The sequence below is a fragment of the Sciurus vulgaris genome, assembly GCF_902686455.1.
Source record: "Sciurus vulgaris genome assembly, chromosome: 18".
Taxonomy (NCBI): domain Eukaryota; kingdom Metazoa; phylum Chordata; class Mammalia; order Rodentia; family Sciuridae; genus Sciurus; species Sciurus vulgaris.
Genome location: NC_136479.1, coordinates 2,878,414 through 2,901,983, shown reverse-complemented (window position 1 = coordinate 2,901,983; position 23,570 = coordinate 2,878,414). Strand labels below are relative to the sequence as shown.

The 23,570-nt window shown below is 45.4% G+C and overlaps 2 protein-coding genes across 11 annotated transcripts in view; one reads left to right on the top strand and one right to left on the bottom strand.

Annotated features, from left to right (window-relative positions):
• Positions 1-23,570, bottom strand: part of CLUAP1 (clusterin associated protein 1) — a 50,006-nt gene that overhangs the window by 18,988 nt on the left and 7,448 nt on the right. For 2 of the 10 annotated variants that reach the window (XM_079120789.1, XM_079120790.1), the window contains exons 2-6: positions 8,858-8,969; positions 7,548-7,632; positions 6,393-6,572; positions 3,751-3,846; positions 1,194-1,277 (exon numbers count right to left, since the gene is read on the bottom strand). In XM_079120789.1, coding sequence (XP_078976915.1) covers positions 1,194-1,277; positions 3,751-3,846; positions 6,393-6,572; positions 7,548-7,632; positions 8,858-8,958 — 546 coding nt within the window. In that variant the 5' untranslated portion in view covers positions 8,959-8,969. Of the gene's footprint in view, positions 1-1,193; positions 1,278-3,750; positions 3,847-6,392; positions 6,573-7,547; positions 7,633-8,857; positions 8,970-10,891; positions 11,218-11,245; positions 11,505-11,558; positions 11,715-23,570 lie in introns of those variants that run through there. The other 8 variants (XM_079120787.1, XM_079120792.1, XM_079120791.1 and 5 more) reach the window with 8 other exon arrangements.
• On the top strand, positions 12,273-22,887 carry LOC306649525 (uncharacterized protein C16orf90 homolog; the record flags this gene model as incomplete). The annotated part of the gene is made up of 3 exons (XM_079120533.1): positions 12,273-12,349; positions 18,361-18,785; positions 19,363-22,887. The coding sequence occupies 3 exons, from the start codon at positions 12,273-12,275 to the stop codon at positions 19,518-19,520; spliced, it is 660 nt and encodes a 219-aa protein (XP_078976659.1). The 3' UTR covers positions 19,521-22,887.

Here is a 23,570-nt window from a genome sequence, read left to right as displayed (position 1 = left end):
ATGGCCCCCTGCCTGTGTTTCCTGAATAAAACGAATCACTGGGGTGGGAGGGGTTGGGGGAAGGGAAAAAAAAAATATAACAGAATGAATCAAATGACATTGCCCTATGTAAATTTATGATTACACAAATGGTATGCCTTGACTCCATGTACAAATAGAGAAACAACATATACCCCATTTGTTTAAATAAAAAAAATAAAAATAAAAAAAAAAAGAAAGAATCACTAATGATGGCTGAATACCTAGTATGCACTAAAGACTACTCTTAACATCTACTGCTATAACTTAGGTTCATGAGAACCCCATGTAGTTGGTACTGTTGTGTTCCCCATTCTACACATGAAAAAATTGTGGACAGAAGTTAATTCGCAGCAGGATGCATACCCAAGCACTCTGAGCTCAGAGTTCCCCTGATTAGTCTTCCAACTGAATGCTCTAGATGAGAGAAGCAAATAATAGTTGATGGTGGGTGAGCAGTAAAAGACAGTGATCATTCTATTTCTTACAGTGCTATTTAGAAATAAGAGAGCCTAGAGAAGGGCTGCGGTGTGGCTCAGGTGGAGTGGTAGCATGTGTACGGCCCTGGGTTCTATACCAGCACAAGGGAAGAGGTATGTTGGGGAGGGGAAAACCAGGAAATTATTTAAATGCCCAGCAGTAAGGAATTGATTAAATAAAATAAAGCATTATTTACTAAAACTACTGAAGAATTTAAAATTGCTATATTATTAAAACTGATGAATTTTTTTTTTTTTTGCGGTGCTGGGGATCGAACCCAGGGCCTTGCAAGGCAAGCACTCTACCAACTGAGCTATCTCCCCAGTCCAAAACTGATGAATTTTTTAAAAAATGTTTTTTAGTTGTAGATGGACACAATACCTTTATTTTATTTACTTATTTTTATGTGGTGCTGAGGCTCCAACCCAGTGCTTCACACATGCTAGGCAAGTGCTCTATCACTGAGCTACAACACCAGCCCAAACTGATAAATTTTTATTAACAGAAGAAATTGTTCTTATCCATAATGAGGAGAAAAACAACAGCAGCCTGTAACCTAAGGTTCCTATAATAACCCTCTAAATTCCTCTGAAATATCCATTACAGGTGTAGCTTGTTCTGTCTTGTGCAGGCAGGAAATACGTATTTTTGAGTTCCAGGCATAAAAACATTAAATAAAAGCACATTAATCTTACCAAAATCTCTTTTATTGCGATTCTCATTATTTTTTCAGTTTCATTTATTTCCAGAGGTCTGGCGATGGCTTCTGTTCTCAGTTCCTAAGAGAATAAAATCATTTACATATATTTTCAGAAAAGGAATATTCAAAACCAGTGTTCCTAGATCTAGATCTGGCTTATGAATTAATTCTCAAAAGTTTCATTACAGGGGCTGTGGGCACAGCTTGATGGTGGAGCATGTGCTTAGCATGGGTACAATCCCCAGCACCAAAAGAAAAAAAAAGTTTCATGATAATGTGGATTTCTGATGTAAAAAGACCTCTGCCATCACCTACAAATGTCTTCTGATACCTACCTGGTCTCTTCCCAGAGTTCAAAATTTTTCTCTTCAGTTCGAGGCCCGACATGCCCCTAACTCTGCGTGCAAACCTGAACTTAGCATCTGTTACCTTTTTTCTCAAATTTACTTTATTCTGTTTACTTCATTTGCATTCTGTTCAGGTGAGCCCCAAACTAAGCACAGCATAACTTATGTCTGAATTTCTGCTATAATCTTTTTTATGATTAAGTCCTTCTAAGTTGCCTATTACTGACAAAAGCAGATAAGAATGGTCACCTTGGCCCTGCCTCTAGTATTAATCATAAACCAATCAAGGGGGCATTTGTGACTATCTGGGAACTTTGGAACCAGGGAATTTTAATATGGATGTAGTTATAAGCTTGACTAGAGAAAATGTTTGTCTCACTCCTGAGAATCCTATTGAAATTCGAACCCACAGGGTAATGGTGTAAGGAGATGATATCTTTAGTAAGAGTTAGATCACAAGGGTGATGACCTCATGAAGGGCTTAGCACCCTTATGAGAGAGACCTGGAGTGCTCCCTCACCCAGGTGAAGACATAGCAAGTATCACCTAGAAGGAAAAGGCCCTTACCGGACACCAGATACACCAGTACTTAGATCTAGGACTTCCCAGTCTCCAGAACTGTGAGAAATAAATTTACATTGTTTTCAAACTACCGAGTCCATCATATTTTGTTGTGGTAGCCCAAGTGGACTAAGACACAGCACCTGGAACACCCACCAGGCTCTACCTTGCGCTTCTGTTACTCTTGTGCACTTCATCTCCCCCACTGGTGGGAAGCAGTATAAAGCAGTGTAAAGGATCATGGCTTCCTTAAGGAGGGAGAGCTCGATGCTGTTGTGCCTGTGGCTGGCACTGGCTCTCAATAAAAGTTTACTGAGTGTGTAAACTTGGTAAACTTCTTCCTCAGAGCATGACTGTACACACATTTGGTGGGGGGTATTGGGGATTGAACCCAGGGGTGCTCTACCACTGGGCTACCTCCCCAGTCCTTTTTATTTTTTACTTTCAGACAGGGTCTAAGTAAGTTGCCCAGGCTAGCCTAGAACTTGGGATCTTCCTCCCAATAGGTGGGCTTACAGGTGTGCACCACTGTGCCTGGCTTGTATACCACTTTAGAGGAGCACTATATTCAGATCCCACAGTTTCCTTGTGAACAGTTCAGTCACTGATATTGATTATTCCCTATAGGACAGTGCTGAAAGAGTGCCTGGTAGATGCTGGTGAAGTCTTACAATGAAATTCACTTCCAGTTTGTTCCTAGGTCACAGTGAAAAACAAGGGAGAAAATACCTTTACACTATAGCAGCAATGTCAGAACACAGGCAAGGCAGTAAGACAGAGGGGTTGAGGCTGGCATACCTGATAGAAAGCCAGGACATGAGATTCGTTTACTCTAAAAACCCTAGATTGGACATGTATGCTTCAAATGTCATCAATCCTTACAGGTAAGGATTCAACTCTACTTCATTTCTTCTTAAACCAGGGTTTCCCCAACTCTGCTGCTTGCTGGAACAGCTTGGAGAACTTTAAGCCCTGAACCTGGTTCTTAGCCCCTGAAACACTAACTCAATGGTATCAGGACAACCTGGATATTCAGTGAGTCTAAGGTTCAGTAAAGTTTAGTAACCACATTCTTCACAACAGGCAACCTTGGCTGGCACCAGCTGGAATAAAGGACTGCAAGTAAGTTTCAAAAGTAACATCTACTCCAACTGCTTGGGAACGACTGCCTAGATCACTGGTCCTAAACTTTGCTCTATGTTAGAATCATCGGGAAGACTTTTGAAACTCAATACTTATATTTCATAACAATGTCATCAGAATGAAAGCCTGGCTTCAGAAATTCGTAAAGATTCCCTAAGTGAGGCCACCAGGGCAACGTCTGGGAACCACAGGCTGAGGTGAGCATGGCTGAGAATTCTGAGGCTGAGCTCACGGGGAAAAGAGCACTAAGATCTGCAAGGTTAGGCATAGGCACAAGGACAATCCCAGCCACATGCCAATATTTGCCACCCCTAAATTAGAAGCTCAAAATATTAAAACCAGTGGATCTCTGACCAGTAGAAGAAGAAAAGGACCTAACATTCTACATCACTTTCCACATATCATCTCATCCAATCAGGTAGAATTTGATAAAATCAGAAGAAAAAGCAAGACGCAGAACTGAAAAAGAAAATCTGTGTTCTTTCTCTGAACACCTCTTACCCTCAATTCGACCTCCCTGCCCAGCAAGTCATATAGTGATGCTCCTTTGGCGGTGATTTCAGAAGCAAGCTGCCTGGCTGCTTTTAAATCTGCAATCTGGAGGTAAATATCAGAAGCAGGAATTTCAGTTTTTAATGAGCATTCAGTAGCCAGTTGCTAACCATCAACTGTCACCTTCAGGACGAACATGTATTTTAGTAGTTCCACATTCACATGCTGCAGGACATCTGCTTGGGAAACATTGACCTAAGTACAAATGAGACCAATTCCAGGATACCTGGTATCTCCAAAAAACAAATGTCAAGTCAATCTGAATCCACAATCAGGAGATAAAGGAAGAAGAAACCTGACATGCTTCCTGTATGGAACAGGTCACAATGAGTCCACTGATAGCAGTGGGTGACCAAAGGGGCAATTTAAGAGACATCTGCCTACTGCAGCATCCTGTCCACCCTACCGTCTCCTCATTCTCTGCCTCAGACTTTCCTCCACAGGGTTGCTGTGAGACTCAGATGAGTAACATCCACTAAGTACTCACAACAGTTTCTAGCTCCCACAAGTGGGGGCTACTGCCAGGAAGACAATGCCAGCAACTATGATGCCGATTTCACAACCAGGCTTCTTAGGGTATGCGTGCTCCCCTCTTTCTTGAACGTGTGGTATTTCCCAGAATCTAAACATAAACATCTACCTGCTAGCTCATTCTCCCTCTCTCCAGAACAAAGAATCCCCAACTTCTCTTTTATTTTCAACACACTAGCAAGAGTCTGAGGACGTGGCCTGTTCCAGCACTAGCTTCTCCTTCAGGATACTCATACCCCAGTTCCAGCTGCTTTTCCTACCTGACTGACAGCAAGTTTCTAACTTGCTTTGCAGGATTCTCCTCACCTTCCCCACCTCTTGACAGTGATATATGCCAAAGTTTAGTCTCTGGATGTTTCCTCTCCTACCGGCAACTCCTCCTAACCCTGTGACTTTAATCCCACCTATGTGTTCCTAACTCCCTGCTCCAACCTCATACACCAACTATCTGCTCAGCTTATCCACCTGGACATCCAAATGTAACAGGTTCAGAATCAAACTCATCTTCCCCACCATACCTATGCCCTTTCAGACTCTCCTCTACTTTAGTTAATGGCAACTTCATCCTTCCAGGTGCTCAGACCAACTTTGGAGCTGTAATGTCTAGTACTATAACTGTTAGCCACATATGGTCACTTTCACATTTAAATGACTTAAAAATAAAGTACAATTTAGAGCTCAGCTCCTCAGCTGTGCTAGTCAATGGCTCCTGCAGAATATAGCACAGATGCAGACCATCAGCAGAGCAAGTCTGACAGTATGGTGCTACTTCAGGATCTTCCTACTATCATCTCACCTACCTCAATCCACAGTCAGTTCCATAAAATCTACCTTCAAACTATGTCTGCACCTCTAGCCACTCCTCTTTACCAGGGGTCAGGCTCCTGGTTAAAAACCAATGTGTGAAACTAATAATAAAATTAGAAAGCAAACAAACAAAAACCAATATGTGATTTTTCAGGCCTGACCATGGTAATCACAAAGCTTTCCCTGGCAAGCCTCACAAAGGAAAGCTGTCCTGGTCCCTGACGCTGGGCACACCTGATGCACTGGTCTCTGAAGACCCAAGCCCCTGGCCCAGCCATGCTCTAATCTGTGTTCCCAGCCTGGTTGCTTTCACTTTAGTCTCCTCATCTGAGCCTTGGGCCAAAGTCTCTTCAGGTGCCTCTCCTGGGGTATGGGGCTCAAAGACACCTTCCCCACGCTACCAGTATCTAGAATTTTTCCACTTCTCGACCTCTCCCCACCCCACTTCAGGGTCCATAAAACTGGCAGAGCCTTTTGTTGGGAGCTCTGGCCCTTGACTGGTAGGTATATCGTTCTATGGGGAAAATGGAACAGGGGCAGTCATCCCTTCCCCTGATTTTAGAGTCTTCTTAGACCACCACAGTTGCTGATTAAGTTCCACACTCGACTCTCACTTCAGCTGGTGGCTACGTAGCAGCCAGAAGAATCCTTCGCATATATAAGCATATACATCTCTGCTCAAAATACCATCATTTTCCAGCTCAAGTAAAAAATCAAAGGTTTTATTTCTTGGGACCAGAGGGCTACTCCTCCTGGCTCTTGCCAGACACTCCTTGCTCTTCCTCAAACACGCAAAGCACACTGTCATCTCAGGACACATGTAAACACCCCCACTTATATGGCTGCTCCTTCCCTCTCTCAGATCTCCAAAGCCACCCAACCCATGAGGCCTCCCTGGACACGGTAGGAAGATACCTTCCAGCACTCTCCATCCCTGATCCTGCTTTGTTATTCTCCACGGTGGTCACCTTTAACATTGGGGTTCATAGTTGACGCCCTCAACTAAGCAGCAGGAACACAGGATGCTGCCCTCTTTGTTCACACCCATATCCCCAGCACTTGAACACTTCCTATTAAATATGAGGCTTTCAATAAAAAGTCAAATTAATTTACTGTGACTTTGCTTTTATCCCAATGCTGATGAGTACAAAACTGGCCAAATGCCTTTGGTCAAGGAGGAAAGACAGTGGTGGTGCTGTGTCACGCATACCCCACTCCCAAGACCAAGAAATAAGCACTCCCTCAGTCCTTACCTTGGAGCCGAGATCAAATTTGAATTTGCTGACATCTTCCTCTCCTACTTTAGAGCTCTCCATCCCTTTGGTTTTCATAGCATTATAAAGGACAGATGTGACCTTCAGCAGTTCTTTCACTGCGTACCCATCTGCCTGGTAAAGCTTCTTAGTATTGAGTTTTATATGTGCCTTTGTGGCCTATTAAAAAAAAAAAAAAAAAGTTAAGGTCCTTTCCAAGTAATGTCTACACTAAATCTTATGCAGGTAATTTGAAAATGCCTCTGCTGACAATTGGGAGACAACCTTAGTACTATGAGTAAAATTTCTAAGTGACTCATGCACTGTGAGCAGGTATATATATTGATACAATCTTGACAGATAGCAATTTGATAAGATACCAAAATTACGCATGCACATATCTTTTGGCCCAGCAGTTCCATTACTAAGAACTTACTCTAGGGATATACTCACACACCAAATGATATGCATAGGGTATTCTGTGCAGCATTGCTTCCAAGAGCAAAAAGTTGGAAGCAACCTAAATACTTATCTACATAAATTATATCAATAATGGTATATCTATGCAAAAAAATACCACTCAAATGTAAGAGAGAATGAGAAAATTCTGTATATATCTGGAAAGTTCTCCAAAATATACCATTAAGTGAAGACAGCAAGATACCAAACAGGAGCATATAGTATACTACCACATGGTAAAAGGAAGAAAAATAATAATACATATCATTTGCTTGAATATACATAAAAAAACTGTAGAAGACATTTAAAATAGTGGTCACAGGGAATACAACTGGGACCATGCTGACAGGGTAAAAAGTCATTTTATTCTATGTAATTTCATGATTTTTAGCATTTGTGAACCATGAAATACATTACCAACTCAAAGCTCAGTGGTAGACCCTATGCTTAACATGTGGCAGACCCTGGATTTGATCCCCAGTAACAAATTAATTAAATTAAAAAGTTAAAAAATCCAAAAATCTCAATAATTAATTAAAAAACAAAAAGCTTCACTGTGTGAAATGGCTCCACAAAACCCTGGCAATGGAATGGTTTTAGAAAGTAAACTCAATTATTTGGTTTGAAGCAAATCTAACTAGAATTCACCCCTAATTAATCTAATTTCACAACTCCACAAAATAACTGTGAACTAACCATGAACTGGGCAATGGCCTTAATGAAGAAAACTCGGTCTTGTTCAGTGTCAACATCAGAAGGGATGTCAGTCTGAGGCTCGTATCTATGACACAGAACAAACATGTCGGTCCAACAGAAGGCCCTCAAGAGAAAGCGGGCAACTAACAGGACAGTGAATCTCCAAGTCCCCAGATAAGGTCATATGGTTAAGAAAAACTTCAAAAGCAACACAAAATACCTAGCGGGCAGGCTGGGGTTGAGCACTTGCCTAGTCCATGTGAGGCACTGGGTTCGATCCTTAGCACCACATAAAAATAAATAAAGGTATTGTGTCCACTTACAACTAAAAAATATTTTAAAACATATCTAGGGAGCAAATCCCCACCTAACAACACATTTAACTGATATAAAAATTAAACATGGGGGGCTGGGGTTGTGGCTCAGTGGTAGAGCACTTGCCTCATACCTGTGAGGCACTGGGTTTGATCCTCAGCACCACATGAAAATAAATAAAATAAAGATATTATGTCCATCTGCAATTAAAAAAAAAATATATATATATAAAAAAAAAATTAAACATGGGGCTCAGCTTACAAAATTAAATGTATGTCAGATCTCAACATTTTTTTTTTTTTTTTTTGGTGCTGGGGATCGAACCCAGGGCCTTGTGCTTGCAAGGCAAGCACTCTACCGAGCTATCTCCCCAGCCCCTTGATCTCAACATTTGATGAAAATAATCAGAACAATGACTGGCTAACAGCCCATAATCCTGACCATAGTTACTGGGACTAAACAGTTCACTTGGAGAAGCAGCAGAGTTGCTGAAGTTACTTTCACTGAGTTACTGATAATTCACCAGGGCCAGCACACTGCAGCCCTCAACCTGTTTTTCTACAGCTTGTAAGCTAAGGATGTGTTTTACAGTTTATAAACAGCAAAAAAAGAATATATTCTCTATGTATAGAGAAGATATATGTGTAAACACACATAACTATACATATCCTTTATAAAAGAGAGCTTACGTAACCTGTATTTACTATCTGGCCTTTAGCACAAAAGGTCACCTACCATCAATCATAGATTTTTTACACACAGAGAAACCTAAGCTACTCCTAATCCAGTATACTCCAAGTATGCAGGGAAACCCCTGGCATTCCCTTCCCAGAGCGTTCTTTGAATTCAGCCAGTTCTCAACAGGTCACAAACTGATCTCCAAACTCAAATTGCACTAACCTCTTCCTCAGCATCACAACAGTATCCTCTTTCCAGTTGGCTTATTAATAAAACCTAGTCTTCATCCTTAGATTTCAATAAAGTGTGGTCCTAACCTTTTCACAAGCCAGAGCAGCACTTCAGATACAAGCCCGAAGTTGGGTGTACGGAAATTTTCCATAGAAATGTGCCGTGGGTATCCCAGGGCTCTCATCATCTCTGTGAAATCTGTCCAAGGAAAAAACAGTTCAGTCAGTTCATCAAATGGCAATTGCTATGACCTTAGGTATTATTTCTGGTTTCCCTTCTTACTCTCAATCTAACAGCTTTAGGGGCTATCTCGCAACTCGTAAGAGGGAAAGAAAAAGGAGACAAAATTGAAAATACCTAATCTGTTACCTAAAAAAACACCTACTTAAATTCAATGGGAGAAATAGATGCTATACAGGAAAATGGGGTTTAGGAATTAGCTGTGGCTTTCTCTTTGACATCTCTTTACCACTCAAAATAAGAAACACTTGGCCTTATAAAATGTCACAGGAAAAGACTATTTTAAAATGTCAACAAGTTATTTCTTGGGGGTAGAATAGGGTAAGGTTCATGTTTCTGAGTTGTCTTTTTGTGTGTGAATATACAGGACCTTAACACAAATTTTAAAGATTAATTGCCTTGGCTGGGCACTATGGCACATGCCTCTAATTCCAGTGGTTTGGGAGACTAAGGCAGGAGGATCACAAGTTCAAAGCCAGCCTCAGCAAAAGCAAGACACTAAGTAACTCAGTGAGAACCTATCTCTAAATAAAATACAAAACAGGGTTGGGGATGTGGCTCATTGGTTGAGTGCCCCTGAGTTCAATTCCCAGGGTACCCCAAAAAAAAAAAAAAAAAAAAAAAAGGAAAAAGAACAGAAGAAAAGATTAATCAGACAGCAGTTCAATGATAGAGCAAGCAATATTTAGATTATCAAACGGATTAAGAAATAGTTAATACTAATGCTTGTTGATACTGTAGGTTAGGAATGCATAAGGAAAAATCAATAGTGCTTGAAAGAAAGCAAGATTTGGAAACACACATAGAACTTTTTCGAGTTTCCATGGTGAACCAAGACCAATCTTCCATGTGCTTCCAGGCTATGTAACATCTGTCCTCGTTCTTCCTGAAGAGGGAAGTTCCACATGTCCCACTGACATTCACAAATAACCTACCTGGGCATTGAGAGTCAGGTCTGCTTCCACCAGATAGTGGAAGACAAGGTGTGAGCACAGGGAAAAGAAGTCACTTTGTGACGGTTTTTTGGGAAATATGAATAGACAGAAAATGAAGTCGCAGCTTCCTCATCACAAACATTGCCTAAATATTTCTTATTGCTAAGGAGTACTAGTGGTGGTCAAGTTCTGTTAATTTTGCATTTTTCTTGTTGGATGGGGACTAACTTGGGTGAGATTTCACCATACACTGCACAATTACACAGAATTCAGAGTTTTATTTTGAATTCCTCTCTTTTTTACACTTTCCCCTGCACTTCTCCATTCAATGTCCCCTGGAAAAGTGGTGGCTCAATCAAAAAGTATATGGTAGGAGATACCCGTCTTTACCATGCAGTCACCAGGGACTCTCGTTCCAGAAGATATGATCCTACAATGCTAAGAGCTACATCAATGAAATGTGATGTATCTTCCTGTATATGTGAACCACAGAAAAAGTGAAGTTCATAACAGAAAAGAGTATTCTCTAAAGCGGAAATTGGAGGCACCAACAATTTGGTGAGAAAAGTGGCCTGAGACTGCACCAGGCTGACAATCATCTATTACTACTCCTCTGCAGGTGAAGCCAATTAGCTGAACTGCTTCAGATTCAGAAAATGACAGTGTATAAAAGATATTTCCGAGTCACACAGTCCTAGGTCTTAATCCTAGCTGCAACCAGTTCTAGCTGTGTGACCCAAAGCAAGCTTCTTTACCTCTCTATGCCTCTAAGTATTTCATCTACCAAACCACCCACCTCATCAATAAAGCGAGGATTAAAACAAGACATCGAATGAAAACTGGTGAATAACAGCCCCTCAAGGGGGAGGGCCTCAAACTCTTGGCGCCCTTCTTCCACGTCCCTGCCCTTCTAGCAAAGACATCCAGACCAGAGTCCCTTCTCACCAGCCCTTTCAGAAGAACGCAGGTAGGGCTGGAGTCGTAGCTCAGAGGTTGAGCACTTGCCTGGCACCAAAGAGGCACTGGGTTCGAGTCTCAGCACCGCATACAAATAAATAAAATAAAGGTCCATCAACAACTAAAAAAATGTAAAAGAAAAAAGAAGAAGAATGCAGGCTTTGGAGTTCCAACAAGCCGCCTCGCAACCCCGTGCCACTTGCTACCACCAGTCTGACTCTCGTGCAAGCTACCGGCCCTCTCCGCGCCGCCCCGAAGGGCACGGAACTGTCCAGGGAATTAAGGAAATTATGCACATACACAGAAAAGCACGGGGAGAACCTGAGAACAAAAACAATAAACCCTGTTAGCCGCCATTAGCCCATCGTCCAGCCCCCTCCCGGCTGCTGCCGCTTCTTCCCCCAGCGCTCGGCGGCGCCCGACTCGGAAGGCTGCCGAGGCGGCAGCGAGCAGCCCCGCGGCCGTCAGGTAACGACGGAGTTCACGGCAGACCGAACAGCTGGGGCCTCGGCCGCCGCACACTTCGGGTCTCTGCAGCCCCACGCCGCGGGGCGCACCGAATCTCCCGGACCAGAGGCGCTCTCGGCGGGGGCGCGGGGCGGCGCGGGGACCCGGCCGGGAAGACCCGGGGCCACGGGCGTAGGGGCGGCCTTACTGCGGAGGTCGCGGAAAGACATGGTGCGCGGGTCCACAGGAGCCGCGGTGGTCGCCGCCTCCCCTCAGCACTTGCGCGTCTCTCCGGCAACACGCCCAGACGGCGCGCGGACTGGGCCAAACAGGAGCAGAGGCGGAGCATCCGCGACGCGCGCATGCGCATACGTAGGACAGCGGCAGGGGGCACCCCGGGGGAGGCCGAGGGTTGCAGGCGGGGCGATCCCGGCCATGCTTCCCTTTACACGCTTTGCGAACACCTGGCACTGGCTGATGTGTTCTGAGTGCCTACTCTGTGCTCCACAGAGCGCTAGGTGCTTCCCACACTCGATTTCCTCACTTTGTACAGAGCGTATTCTCAGGACGCAGGGTGCTCCTCCTGGGTCCTGCCCTCAGCCTGCTTCCTCTCTGGCACGTACACAGCGAAAAGCGTCTGCGGCACGCAGGGGAGGAGGACTTGGGTGCATGGGGTAACGAGGGATAGGCTTCCCGGACTCCGCGCACGCGCAGCCTCCTCGGTTTTTACGACCGGCCGAAAATCTGTCTGGCAGTTGTTGTAGCAACCGTGGCGGGTTCCGCTGGGGTCGACCGCACCGAGGCTGCGAGGCGGGGCCAAGACGCCGCGTGTCATGGCCGCGGCTTCCCAGGGCGCAGCAGGGAGTCCTCCCTGGCGTCCACCGCGGGTCAGAGAGACTGGCGACGAAGAAGCGCTAGGGAAATGAAAAGAGCTGAGCTTGGCAGGGTGGACGAAGAGGAAGGCAAACCCCCAAGCGAGCGACGCCAGGCCAAGGACGCGTAGGTCGTGGTACGGCCCAGTCACAGCCGCCGACTTCATAGGGCCCACGGCAAGCCTCGCAGCCAGTGCAGCAAAGGAGACGTGCCTTTGCGAGGAGCAGGAACAGTCTGCAACAAGTGGTTTTGGAGCATTTGTAAACCCATGGCGAATAAATGAACCTCCATTCTTCCACAATATATGAAAATTAAAAGTAGATCACAGACTATATGTAAAATCTAAAATTATAGACGGTCCACATGGAAACCTAGGGAAAAAGCTTTGTGACTGGGTTAGGCAAGATTTCTTAGATATACAAAAAGTACGACCTCTAAAAAATTCCTCTGGGATAAATTAGACTTCATCAAAATAAAATTTACTCTTCAAAAGGAACAGTCAGGGCTGGGGAGATAGCTCAGTTGGTAAGAGTGCCTGCCTCACAAGCACAAGACCCTGGGTTCAATCCCCAGCACCGCAAAAAAAAGATCGTTAGGGATTCATGAATGGGCAGCGTCCCTTCTCTGAGATATATGCTACAATGGGCATGGCAGAATAGTGGGATTTTAGAATGTGACAAACCCTGTGTACGTGTTTGATTACGCAAATGGTGTGACCCTACTTCGTGTATAACCAGAGGAACAACAGTTGTACCCTATTTGTGTACAATGAATCAAAATGAATTTTTAAAAAAGATTAAAAAGTGATAACAAAAAAATTATAGGGGCTGGGGATATAGCTCAGTTGGTACAGTGCTTGCCTCCCAAGCACAACACAAGGCCCTGTGTTCAATTCCTCAGCACTGGAATAAATATATATAGTGGGGTTTTTAAGGTAGCTTGAGGAACAACAAGGAAAGGGCATAAAGCAAGAAGTGGACTGGTTGGCACCAGGTTGCTTCAGGTTGCTTTCTTTGTGTTGGTTAAAGCACAGGACTGACTCAGGCTGGGCTGCTTATGATTGGTTGCTGCGAATCTCCTGTTCTTTGGAAAGGGACTTATTTCCAAGTTCAGTTTGATTATGTGGCCTCTAGCACCAGTGACTCCATTCTGGTTTGATCTGTTCTATTAACATGATCCCCCATAAATTTTATTTAACACCATCATTAAGAAAACAAAAAGACAAATCACGGTTCTGAAGAAAATATAGGCACACCAATGTCTCTGATGAATATAGACACAAAAATCCTTAACAAAATTCTGGCAAATCTCATACAAAAACATATTACAAAGATAGTGCACCACGATCAAGTGGGGTTCATCCCAGGGATGCAAGGTTGGTTCAACATCCAGAAATCAATAAATGTAATTCATCACATTAATAAGATTAAGAATCATATGATTATTTCAGTTGATGCAGAGAAAGCATTTGACAAAATACAACACCCCTTCATGCTCAAAACACTAGAAAAAAATAGGGATAGTAGGAGCATACTTCAACATTGTAAAGGCTATTTATGCTAAGTTCACAGCCAATATCATTCTTAATGGAGAAAAACTGAAAGCATTCCCTTTAAAAACTGGAAAAAGACAGTGCTGCTCTTTTTCACCACTTCTACTCAACATCATCCTTGAAACACTAGCCAGAGCAGTTAGACCGACCAAAGAAATTAAAGGGATACGAATAGGAAAAGAAGAACTCAAGCTGTCACTATTTGCTGATGACATGATTGTATATTTAGAGGATCCAAAAACCTCCACCAGAAAACTTCTAGACCTCATAAATGAATTTAGCAAAATAGCAAGATATAAAATCAACATGCATAAAGCTGAAGCATTTTTTTATTCATAAGTAATGAAACATCTGAAAGGGAAATGAAGAAAACAACTCCGTTCACAGTAGCCTCAAAAAAAAAATAAAATACTTGGGAATCAATTTAACCAAAGAGGTGAAAGATCTCTACAATGAAAACTACAGAACATTAAAGAAAGAAATTGAAGAAGACCTTAGAAGATGGATGTTCTTGAATAGGCAGAATTACTATTATCAAAATGGCCATACTCCCAAATGTGCTATACAGATTTAACACAATTCCAAATAAAATCCCAATGACATTTCTCATAGAAATAGAGAAAGCAATCATGAAATTCATCTGGAAGAACAAAAGACCCAGAATAGCCAAAGCAACTCTGGGCAGGAAGAGTGATGCAGGAGGTATCACAGTACCAGAACTTAAACTCCACTATAGAGCAATAGTAACAAAAACGACATGGTATTGGCACAAAAATAGACAGGTAGACCAATGGTATAGGATAGAAGACACGGAGACATACCCACATAAGTAAAGTTATAGTATACTACACAAAGGTGCCAAAAACAAAGGAGAAAAGACAGCCTCTTCAACAAATGGTGCTGGCAAAACTGGAAATCCATATGCAGTAAAATGAAATTAAACCCCAATCTCCCACCCTGTACAAACTTGACTCAAAATGGATCAAGGATCTAGGAATTAGATCTGAGACCCTTCACCAAATAGAAGAAAAAGTAGGCCTAAATCTGCATCACATTTGCTTAGGACCAGACTTCCTTAACAAGACCCCCATAGCCCAAGAAATAAAAGAATTGATAAATGGGATAGATTCAAACTAAAAAGGTTTTTCTCAGCAAAGGAAACAATAATGTGAAAAGAGAGCCTACAGAGTAGGAGAAAATCTTTTCCACACACACCTCAGACAGAGCACTAATCTCCAAAATTTATGAAGAATTTAAAAAACTTTACACCAAAAATACAAAGAACCCAATCAATAAATGGGCTAAGGAACTGGGCAGACACTTCACAGAAGAAGATATACAGGTGATCAAAAATATATGAAAAAGTGCTCATCATCCCTAGTAATTACAGAAATGAAAATTAAAACAACTCTAAGATTTTATCTAACTCCAATTAGAGTGGCTATTATCAAGAACAAAGCAATAATAAGTGTTGGTGTGGATGTGGGGAAAAAGGCACACTCATACATTGCTGGTGGAGTTGCAAATTGGTGCAGCCACTCTGGAAAGCAGTATGGAGATTCCTCAGAAAACTTTAACTGGACCCACCATTTGACCCAGCTATCCCACTCCTCAATTTATACCCAAAGGACTTAAAATCAGCATACTACAGTGATGCAGCCACATCAATGTTCATAGCAGCTCAATTCACAAGAGCTAGATTGTGGAACCAACTGAGATGCCCTTCAATTGATGAATGGATAAAGAAACTGTGGTATATATACAGAATGGAATATTACTCAGCCATAAAGAAGAATGGAATTATGGCATTTGCTGGTAAAAATAGATGAAGTTGGAAAATATCATGCTAAGTGAAATGGGCCAAGCCCAGAAAACCAAGGGCCAAATGTTTCTCTGATAAGTGGATGACAATATATAGCAAGTGGGGGTGCTGGGGGGAAGAGAAGAATGAAGGAACTTTGGATGGTATAGAGGAAAATGGGGAGGGAAGGGGTCGGGGATGGAAAGATGGTGGAACAAAACATACAGTATTATCCTATGTATATATATGATTACATGAATGGTATGAATCTACATTATGTTCAACCATAGAAATGAAAAGTTGTACCCCATTTGTGTACAATGAATCAAAAGGCAGTCTGTAAAAATAAAAAATTTAATAAAAAAAAGAAAATATAGTCACAGAACATATATCTGATTTAAGAGACTTGCATCCAGAATATATAAACTCTCGACACTCAATGAGAAGACAATATAATTTAAAAATGGACAAAAATGAAAAATGTGAACAGATACATCACAAAGGAAGATATTGGCATCCTTGTCAATCAATTGACTAGATGTATGAGTTTAATTCTGAGCTTCCATTATATATATATATATATATATATATATATGCATACACACACACACACACACAAGCACACCAGTTTTACACTATTTTGATCACTGTAAGTTCATAGTAAGTTTTGAAATCAGAACCTTAGTCCTCAATCTTTGTTTTCATTTTTCAAGACTTTTATGGTTATTTGGTCTCCTTTATAATGCCACACATATTTTAGGATAAGTTTTTCCATTTCTGCCTGTGACAATATTATATATAATCTTGACTGGGCTAAGGAACATACAGAAAGCTAGCATACCACTAGTGTGTCTAGGTGTGCCTGTGAGCATGGTTCCAGAAGAAATTAGCATTTGAATTGGTAGACTGAATTATGCAAGGTGGCCCTCATCAAAATGGGTAGACATCATTCAATCCACTGGGGTCCAATTAGAAAGGTGAAGGACAAGTTTAAGTTGGTACATCCATCCTCTGCCCTTGGACATTGGAGCTCCTGGTTTTGGGGTCTTGGATATTAGATTTATACTCAATGCCATCTCTATTCCCGTCCTTGTTCTCAGGCCCTTAGACTTGAATTAACCCATTGACTTTCCAGGTTGCAGATGGTATATTGTGGAACTTCTTGGCCAATTCCCCTAATAAATCTTCTCTTAAATAGCTGTGTATCCTATTGATTGTTTCTCTGGAGAACCCTAATACGCTATCTAGAAGCCATTGACATTTTCATAAGGAGTGCCTTGAATACTTCGGGAATATTGTCATCCTGACCTCATCAAGTCTTCAATCCGTGAACATGGAATGCTTTTCTGTCTACTTAAGTCTTCTGTCAATTACCTCATCAGTGTCTTCTAGTATTTAGTATTGCTTAATTTTGTACCTGTTGCATTCTTTTTGTACTCTGCTCATCTATAGAAATACAACTGACTTTTGTGTTGACCTTTTTCCCTAAGACTTTGCCAAACATTTTTTTTAGCCCCAATACTAGGTGGTCTTTCTTCCTTTCTCTTTTCCTCCCTTTCCCTTCCCTTCCTTTTTTCTTTCTAGTGTGGATTCTTTAGTTAGCTATGACATCCATAAGCTTTTTGCACATACAAGATCATGTCATCTGTGAATAGAGAAAAGTTAATGTGTAATTTTTGTGCTTTATTTTTTATTTTTTTGTGGTACAGGGGATTAAACCCAGGTTGCTCTTGCACATGCTAAGGACATGCTCTAGCCCTGAGCTACACTTCCAGCCCAGTTTAACTGTTTAAGAAACCAGTAAGCAATTTTTCAAAGTGGTTGTACCATTTTATATTACCAACAGCAGTATATTTATATGACAGTTCCAGTTTCTCCATATCTTTATGAACAGTAGGTATTATCTACAGACTACCTAGAAACTTAAGGAAAAATGGACAGATAGGAAAGTGAGTTGCCAGTAACCCATAGCCACCTTCTTGGCATAGTCAAAGCACTGGTCCATGACTCACCAAGTTCTCATTTCCCATCCAGTGATGAAGCTAAGGTCCCAAGAGGTCACCCCAGAGAATGACTCTGCAGCCTGCCAGGCTAGAGCAAACAGGGACTTCCTATGGGGTTCTAGCCACCTCCCATGCCCTCCTCTCACCTTGACTTTGCCCTGGGCATCATCCTTTCCCAAACTAGGGGGTCCAGGAAGGCTAGAGTCTTCCCTGTGACATCATAAGAGCCAGTTGTCATGGGAGACCTGCAAGCCCACCCTTAGGCAGGGCAGAGCAGGGCCCTGCTGCACAAGGCCTGGCCACTCCTTCCCCACCATACTGGCCCTCCATGGAAGCCTTGGTCTGTGCGTTCTCTGAGCTGCGCATAAGAGAAGGTGCTGGGCTGGGGGAAGGAGTGGCAGGATAGATGCTCTCTTGTCTCAGCTGGGGCCCAAAGCCACTGGTGTGGCCTCAGGGACATGCATACTTGGTAGAGGAAAATGTTCACTGATTCAGGTTATGTGATCCTAGGCTGGTCACTTCCTCTTGGACCCACTGTGCAACTTCTATACTGAGACCGAAATACTCTTTCTAGGGTAGGGGCACAAAGGGCCTGAAGTGCTAAAAGGGATTTCAGTGCCAAGGTCAGGCTTTAGGCCTCCCTGTTGGCTTACGGGAGAGAAGAAGGGTAATATGATGAGCAGGGGCTGGGCAGAGGCAGAAAGCCAAGCCCATTTGACAGATAAGTAAGCTAAGGCTAGGCAGGCTAGGGTGCGGATCATCATATGAGCTGGTCTTAGAGACAGGTGCTTGCATTCTCCCCTCATGGATGCTGGGCCAGCTGGCCACCACCCTCCTGCTTTTCCCCTGCAGATGCAGTGAGCTGGGCCCGAGGACGCCCCAGTCACCTGGACACACCACCCAACATCTACGAGGGGGGCCTGGGGGCCCAGCAGCAGCAGTGCCCCAGTGCCCAGGGAAATAAGCCCAAGAACTTCCGGCTGCGCCACCTCCGGACCCTGGCTCTCTACCTGCCAGGCCATATGCAGCCTGCTGGCCAGTGTGAGAGCCACTGGCTGGGCCGGCTCATGGCTGGGGGCTACCTACCACAGCCTGAGGGCTCCACCTGGCCCCTGGACCTGCCACAAGGGACTCTGGGCCCAGGTAACAACCACTGCTCAACCCTTCTGGAAGCCCAACTACCCAGGGACAGCCTGGGAGATACAGGTGAGCTCTGCAGAGGCAACACTGGGGACAGGAGGGGAAGATCCCAGGAACTTAGATAGGGCTTCTTCAGGGATTAGGAAGGGACAACCCCAAGAAGTGATGTTATGCTTCAGGAGCTCAGATCTTGGTGAATCTGTTCCCATCCCTGTTCCCTACTATTGGATTAAGGCTATGGATGTGCCCAGGTCACAAAACTCCCAGGCCCATGGGGTCTCAGTGGTGGTGGTGCACAGATGAGCCAGGGATGGAGAGTGTCAGGGCAAGTGGGTATGAAGCAAAGGGAAGGCTCTGGGAATGAGTTCTGGGTTCCTGTTCTAGCTCCGCATTTGATGAGCAACTTTGGACAACTCTCTCTCTTCCTGGGCCTGTTTGTCCATCTGTGAAATGAGGTGTTTAGGTTAGGTGAGGGTCCTTCTAGCTTGAACCATTCACCTCCCACTTCCGTCTCCCAGTTCTCCCAAGGAAGGAGTGCCAATCCTCCCCTTCTGTTTTGAAGGTGTCAGGGTCTGGGAACCCTAGGGTGGGTTGCCAGTCTCCCTTGAGGCTTGAATGGCTCTTCTCTTTCCTCTTTCCTCAGCTTCCAGTTCCAGCATGGACCCAGCCAAGGGTGTCCCTGCCCAGCCAGGTCCCCCCGAGGGCTTGGGGCTCAGGCCCAAGAGGTCCTGGGGGGCCTTGGAGGAGGCCATGTGTCCCTTGTGCAAGAGAACCCGCTCTGGGGCCTTGGAGAGGCCATAGGGATCCTGAATGCCAGGGCTGGGGACAGAGGGGAAGGATAGCCGAGGAAGAGGAGGCAGGTCCAAAGAGGAAGGGCTCAGACCGCACAGTAGCCCTGCTCACTGAGACAGCCCCACAGCTGCCCAGCACCAGATCTGGGTCAGTTCGGGAAAGTGCAAAGGGAGAGGGAGGAAGAGGTCCTGAGAGAGGGACAGAAGAGATGGAAGCATGGCCCTGCCCTTGCAGCCTGCTCAAACTCCAGTCAGCCACTTGCACCTGGGAGGCCGGGCCGAGTGGAGAATCGGGTTCCTGAGAGGCCAGGGAGCCCTCAGGTCTAATCTCAGTAAAAGCCAAGGCCTGCACCTTCTTGTCCATCTGTGTGTGTCTGCTCAGTCAGAAAAATAGCTTCATGTCAACTCCAAGTCCAGGGGCAAAGAGGGGGAAAGGAAAGGAGGTTGGGTTTCAGGAGGATGCCGGGGAGAGCAAAGGAGGCAGAAATGTTAGTCTGGACCCTGCATGACCCCTACTGAGAGCTTGGGATCTCAATAGGACAGGTACAGCTCTTCTCCCAGCTGGCCTGGATGCAGGCACCGGGCGGGCATGGGATTCCTTTGTAACTGGGTATCTCAACCAGGCTGTTGACCCTTGGGCTGGATTGATCTTCGCTGTGGTGCCATCCTGTGCACTGCAGGATGAGCAGCTTTGGGAGAGATGCCAACAGTACCCTCCTCTCAGCTGTGACCACTCTTGAGAGTCTCCAGATATCATACCAGTATCCCCTGGGGGCACATCTGCTCTGGTAGGGAATCCTCACTCTGCACCATGGGGGCTCAGTCCTTTGGGGAGATGGAGCTCCTGGGTTTGCTCCAATGGCCCTTGCCTATCTGTCTCACTTCCAGTCTGAGCAGCTCAGGCCAGGCTTGGGCTGAGCATTGGCCCCACCTCAGGCTCTTGCCAGAACACACGTGGTGGTGTCAGGGGGAGCAGGTCTCCTTCTCTTTTCCTGCACCCTGGTTCCAGTGATCACCCAGTGGGTGACAGAAGGGCAGTTGCTTTTGTCCTCTCCTACCACACTCCTCCTGGACTTGGAGGTCAGATGGACCTGAGAGATAACTACCCAAGAGAGATGTTAGGAAGGCAAACAGAGTCTGCTGCCCCCACCACCTGCTGAGGCTGCTGCCAAGGTTGCTGGGCAGAAGCCGGCAATCCAAGGTCTTTGGAAACCAACAAGGGACGGATTCTCTCACTTTTGAAGAGTGGAGGCTCAGAAGCAGTTTGCCCCAGACTCAAGACCTTGTGATACCCAGGCTGTGGCCAGTCAGTGGCCACTTGTCTGCCTAAGGCCCTTGCACAGTCCCTTCCCCTTGAATAGGGATTGGCTCTGGGTCTTGCTTTACCAGTAAAATGTCAAAGTAATGTGGTGTCATGTTTGGGTGGTAAGGAGATCTGGCTGTTTTCAACGCGTACTATGGGGGAGATTATGTAAAGATGAGTGGTCACTTAGAGCTGATAGTCCTGAGGCTGCCACACAGTGGGAGATCAATTGAGGCCATGGTCAATGCTGGCAGCAGTGAGAGTAGATCCTCCAGCCCAGTCAGCTTGCCCAAGTTGGTGCCATAGAGCAGGTGAGCCCTCCCCACTGACCTCTGCTTACCACATCACAGTGATGTGGCTGCTGTTCATGCTGCAGGTTTGGGTTAGTCTGCAGCCTTAGACCACGCTTTCCCCACAGGAAAGACATCTGCTATTGCCACATGCTGGCCCCACAGAGAGATGGTTCCAAACTGGCCTTTAGACAAACCTGCACACAGCCAGGCATGTAATCCCAGCTGCTTGGGAGGCTGAGGCTAGAAGACCACAGTTCAAAGCCAGCCTCAACTCAGTGAGGCCCTAAGCAACTCAGTGAGACCTTGTCTCAAAATAATAAAGGGCTGGGGATGTGGCTCAGTGGCAAAGTGTCCCTGGATTCCATCCCTAGTACCACAAAACAAAAAGGGCTGAGGCTGTAGCTCAGTGTAGAGCACCTGGATTCAATCTCAATCCTTGGTACCAAAAACCAAAACACACCCTGCACAAACTTTCTTGAAAAGCACTTTTGATAAGAAGCAGGAAAACTTCACTGTGACAGTGTTCTGGAAATGGGCTGGTGTGTAGAAGCAGCCCATAGGCCCCAAACAAGCAGACATTTGGGGAAATGTGACTGGGCACTCTTTGCCTGTGATTCCCTGAATATTGGTGGATTGGGAGCTGAATGACCAGGAGTCTGTTCCACTTGGGGAAACTGTCCTAGAAGTACAGGGCCCCTTGTGACGGCTGCTGAGAGATTCTTCAAGCTGGCCCTGTAGATCCTTGGGTAGTGTGCAGAGATTGAGGTGATTGAGCCCTCCCAGCAGGGAGACATGCAGGCACGTGTGAGTTCTTGGGAAATCCCCCCTCAGCCAGAGGCAGAGCTGGCTCTCTTGAGTGGTCTCTGTCCTAAGCCCCTGAGCAACTGGGAGTTAAAAAAGGCTATGGTCTGGGGTGGGGGCAAGCTGCTGAGAGTCCAGGAGCAGCAGGTATCACAGGTGGCCCAGCAGGCAGGTGGCAGTTTCAGGCTGGGAGGCCAGTTGGGAGGGCCATGCCTGCCTTCAGGGTAGGGTGCAGAAACCCCGGATTCTTGGACACACAATTGACCAAGGGCCTCTGGAATCATCCCTTCACCCCAAAGTTGACCTTGCAGCAAAAGTGACAGTTGTCCTTGCCTAAATAACCAAGGCTGAGCCTCAGAAGCATGCCACTCTGGTGGGGTCAAGCTCAGCAGTCTTCTCCAGTTCTACTTGCTTCGGCCACTCATGTCCAGCTGCCTGACTGCCTAGGCAGCATCAGGGCCTCATGGTCTGGCAGTGATACCAGCCCCTACCCTGACTCTACTCTGTAGGTGACTTGACACTTCCCAGGGAGGGCCCTCGGGAAGCAGCATGTCCCTGCTGCTGGCTGAGACCAGAGGTACGTGATCAGAGGAGCACACTTGGGCTTCAGAGGGTTCACCAGTCACTTGCAGATCTTGGGTAACTTCTCAGCCTCAAGCCAGTTTTCCTCACCTGCCTAATGGAGAAGCAAACATGATCCCTCTGCGGGTGACCAGAGGTTCTAAGGACAGGTTGGTGGGCACCCACCACAGGCTCCCATGGTGAGATGTGCTGATCTAGGGCCTCTGCTGTGGCACTGAATTGCTCTGGGAACCTTCTCCAAACCAGGAGCAAGCTCTCAGGAGAGCTATCCACATGGACCAGGTGCCAGCTCAAAGTGAAGAGCTGGGGAGCCAGACCAAACTGACGGGTAGCTGCTGAGGACCCTTTAGGAAACAGCCCAGCTGTGGCTCCTCAAGTCTAGAAGCCCTTCCCTGTCTTGTGTTCCCTGGCTGGGTTAACAGCCACTGCTCATCTGACTGAAGCCATCCTCAGGATAGCAGCAGCAAGCAGCTCTCTGGGCTGAAGACACAGGAGCAGGGTCCGAAGTGCATCAAGCTGAGTTCTAGGAACAGGATGCGACCAGATAAAATCTATTTATTTGTTTATAATGAGACAAAACACTACAATCTGTTCAACACTGAGCTGGACACTGCAGTGATTAGGGGAAGGAGGGAGGGGTGGGGCAAGGCCTCTGAGCTGGATTATGAATGTCCAAGGCAGAACCTTCTGGAAGACTCTTCCTGGACTGCGTGGGGCAGAAATGAAAATCACATGATCACCGTTGATTGAGAGGGAAGAGGACACAGAGCTGGGGCCTCAGCATACAGCTGACATCAGTCAGCACATTAGGGGCCACCCACTGGCCAGAGCTGTCCAGGGAGGGGGACACTCTTCCTGCCTGAACTGCCCGAGGACAAGCAGAGGCCTTGGGCTACCTCCAGCACCAAGAGCCCCGGGCTGGAAAACACCGAGGGAGGGGGGCACAGTCACCAAGGCCCCATCTGCTGAGCAGTTCTTCCCTCCTAAGGGCTGGCAAATCGAGGGGCAGGAGGACCCTCTGCACTGGCTCCTATGACACTGTAGCAACACCAGGCAGAACACTGGTAGCTTGGGAGATGCA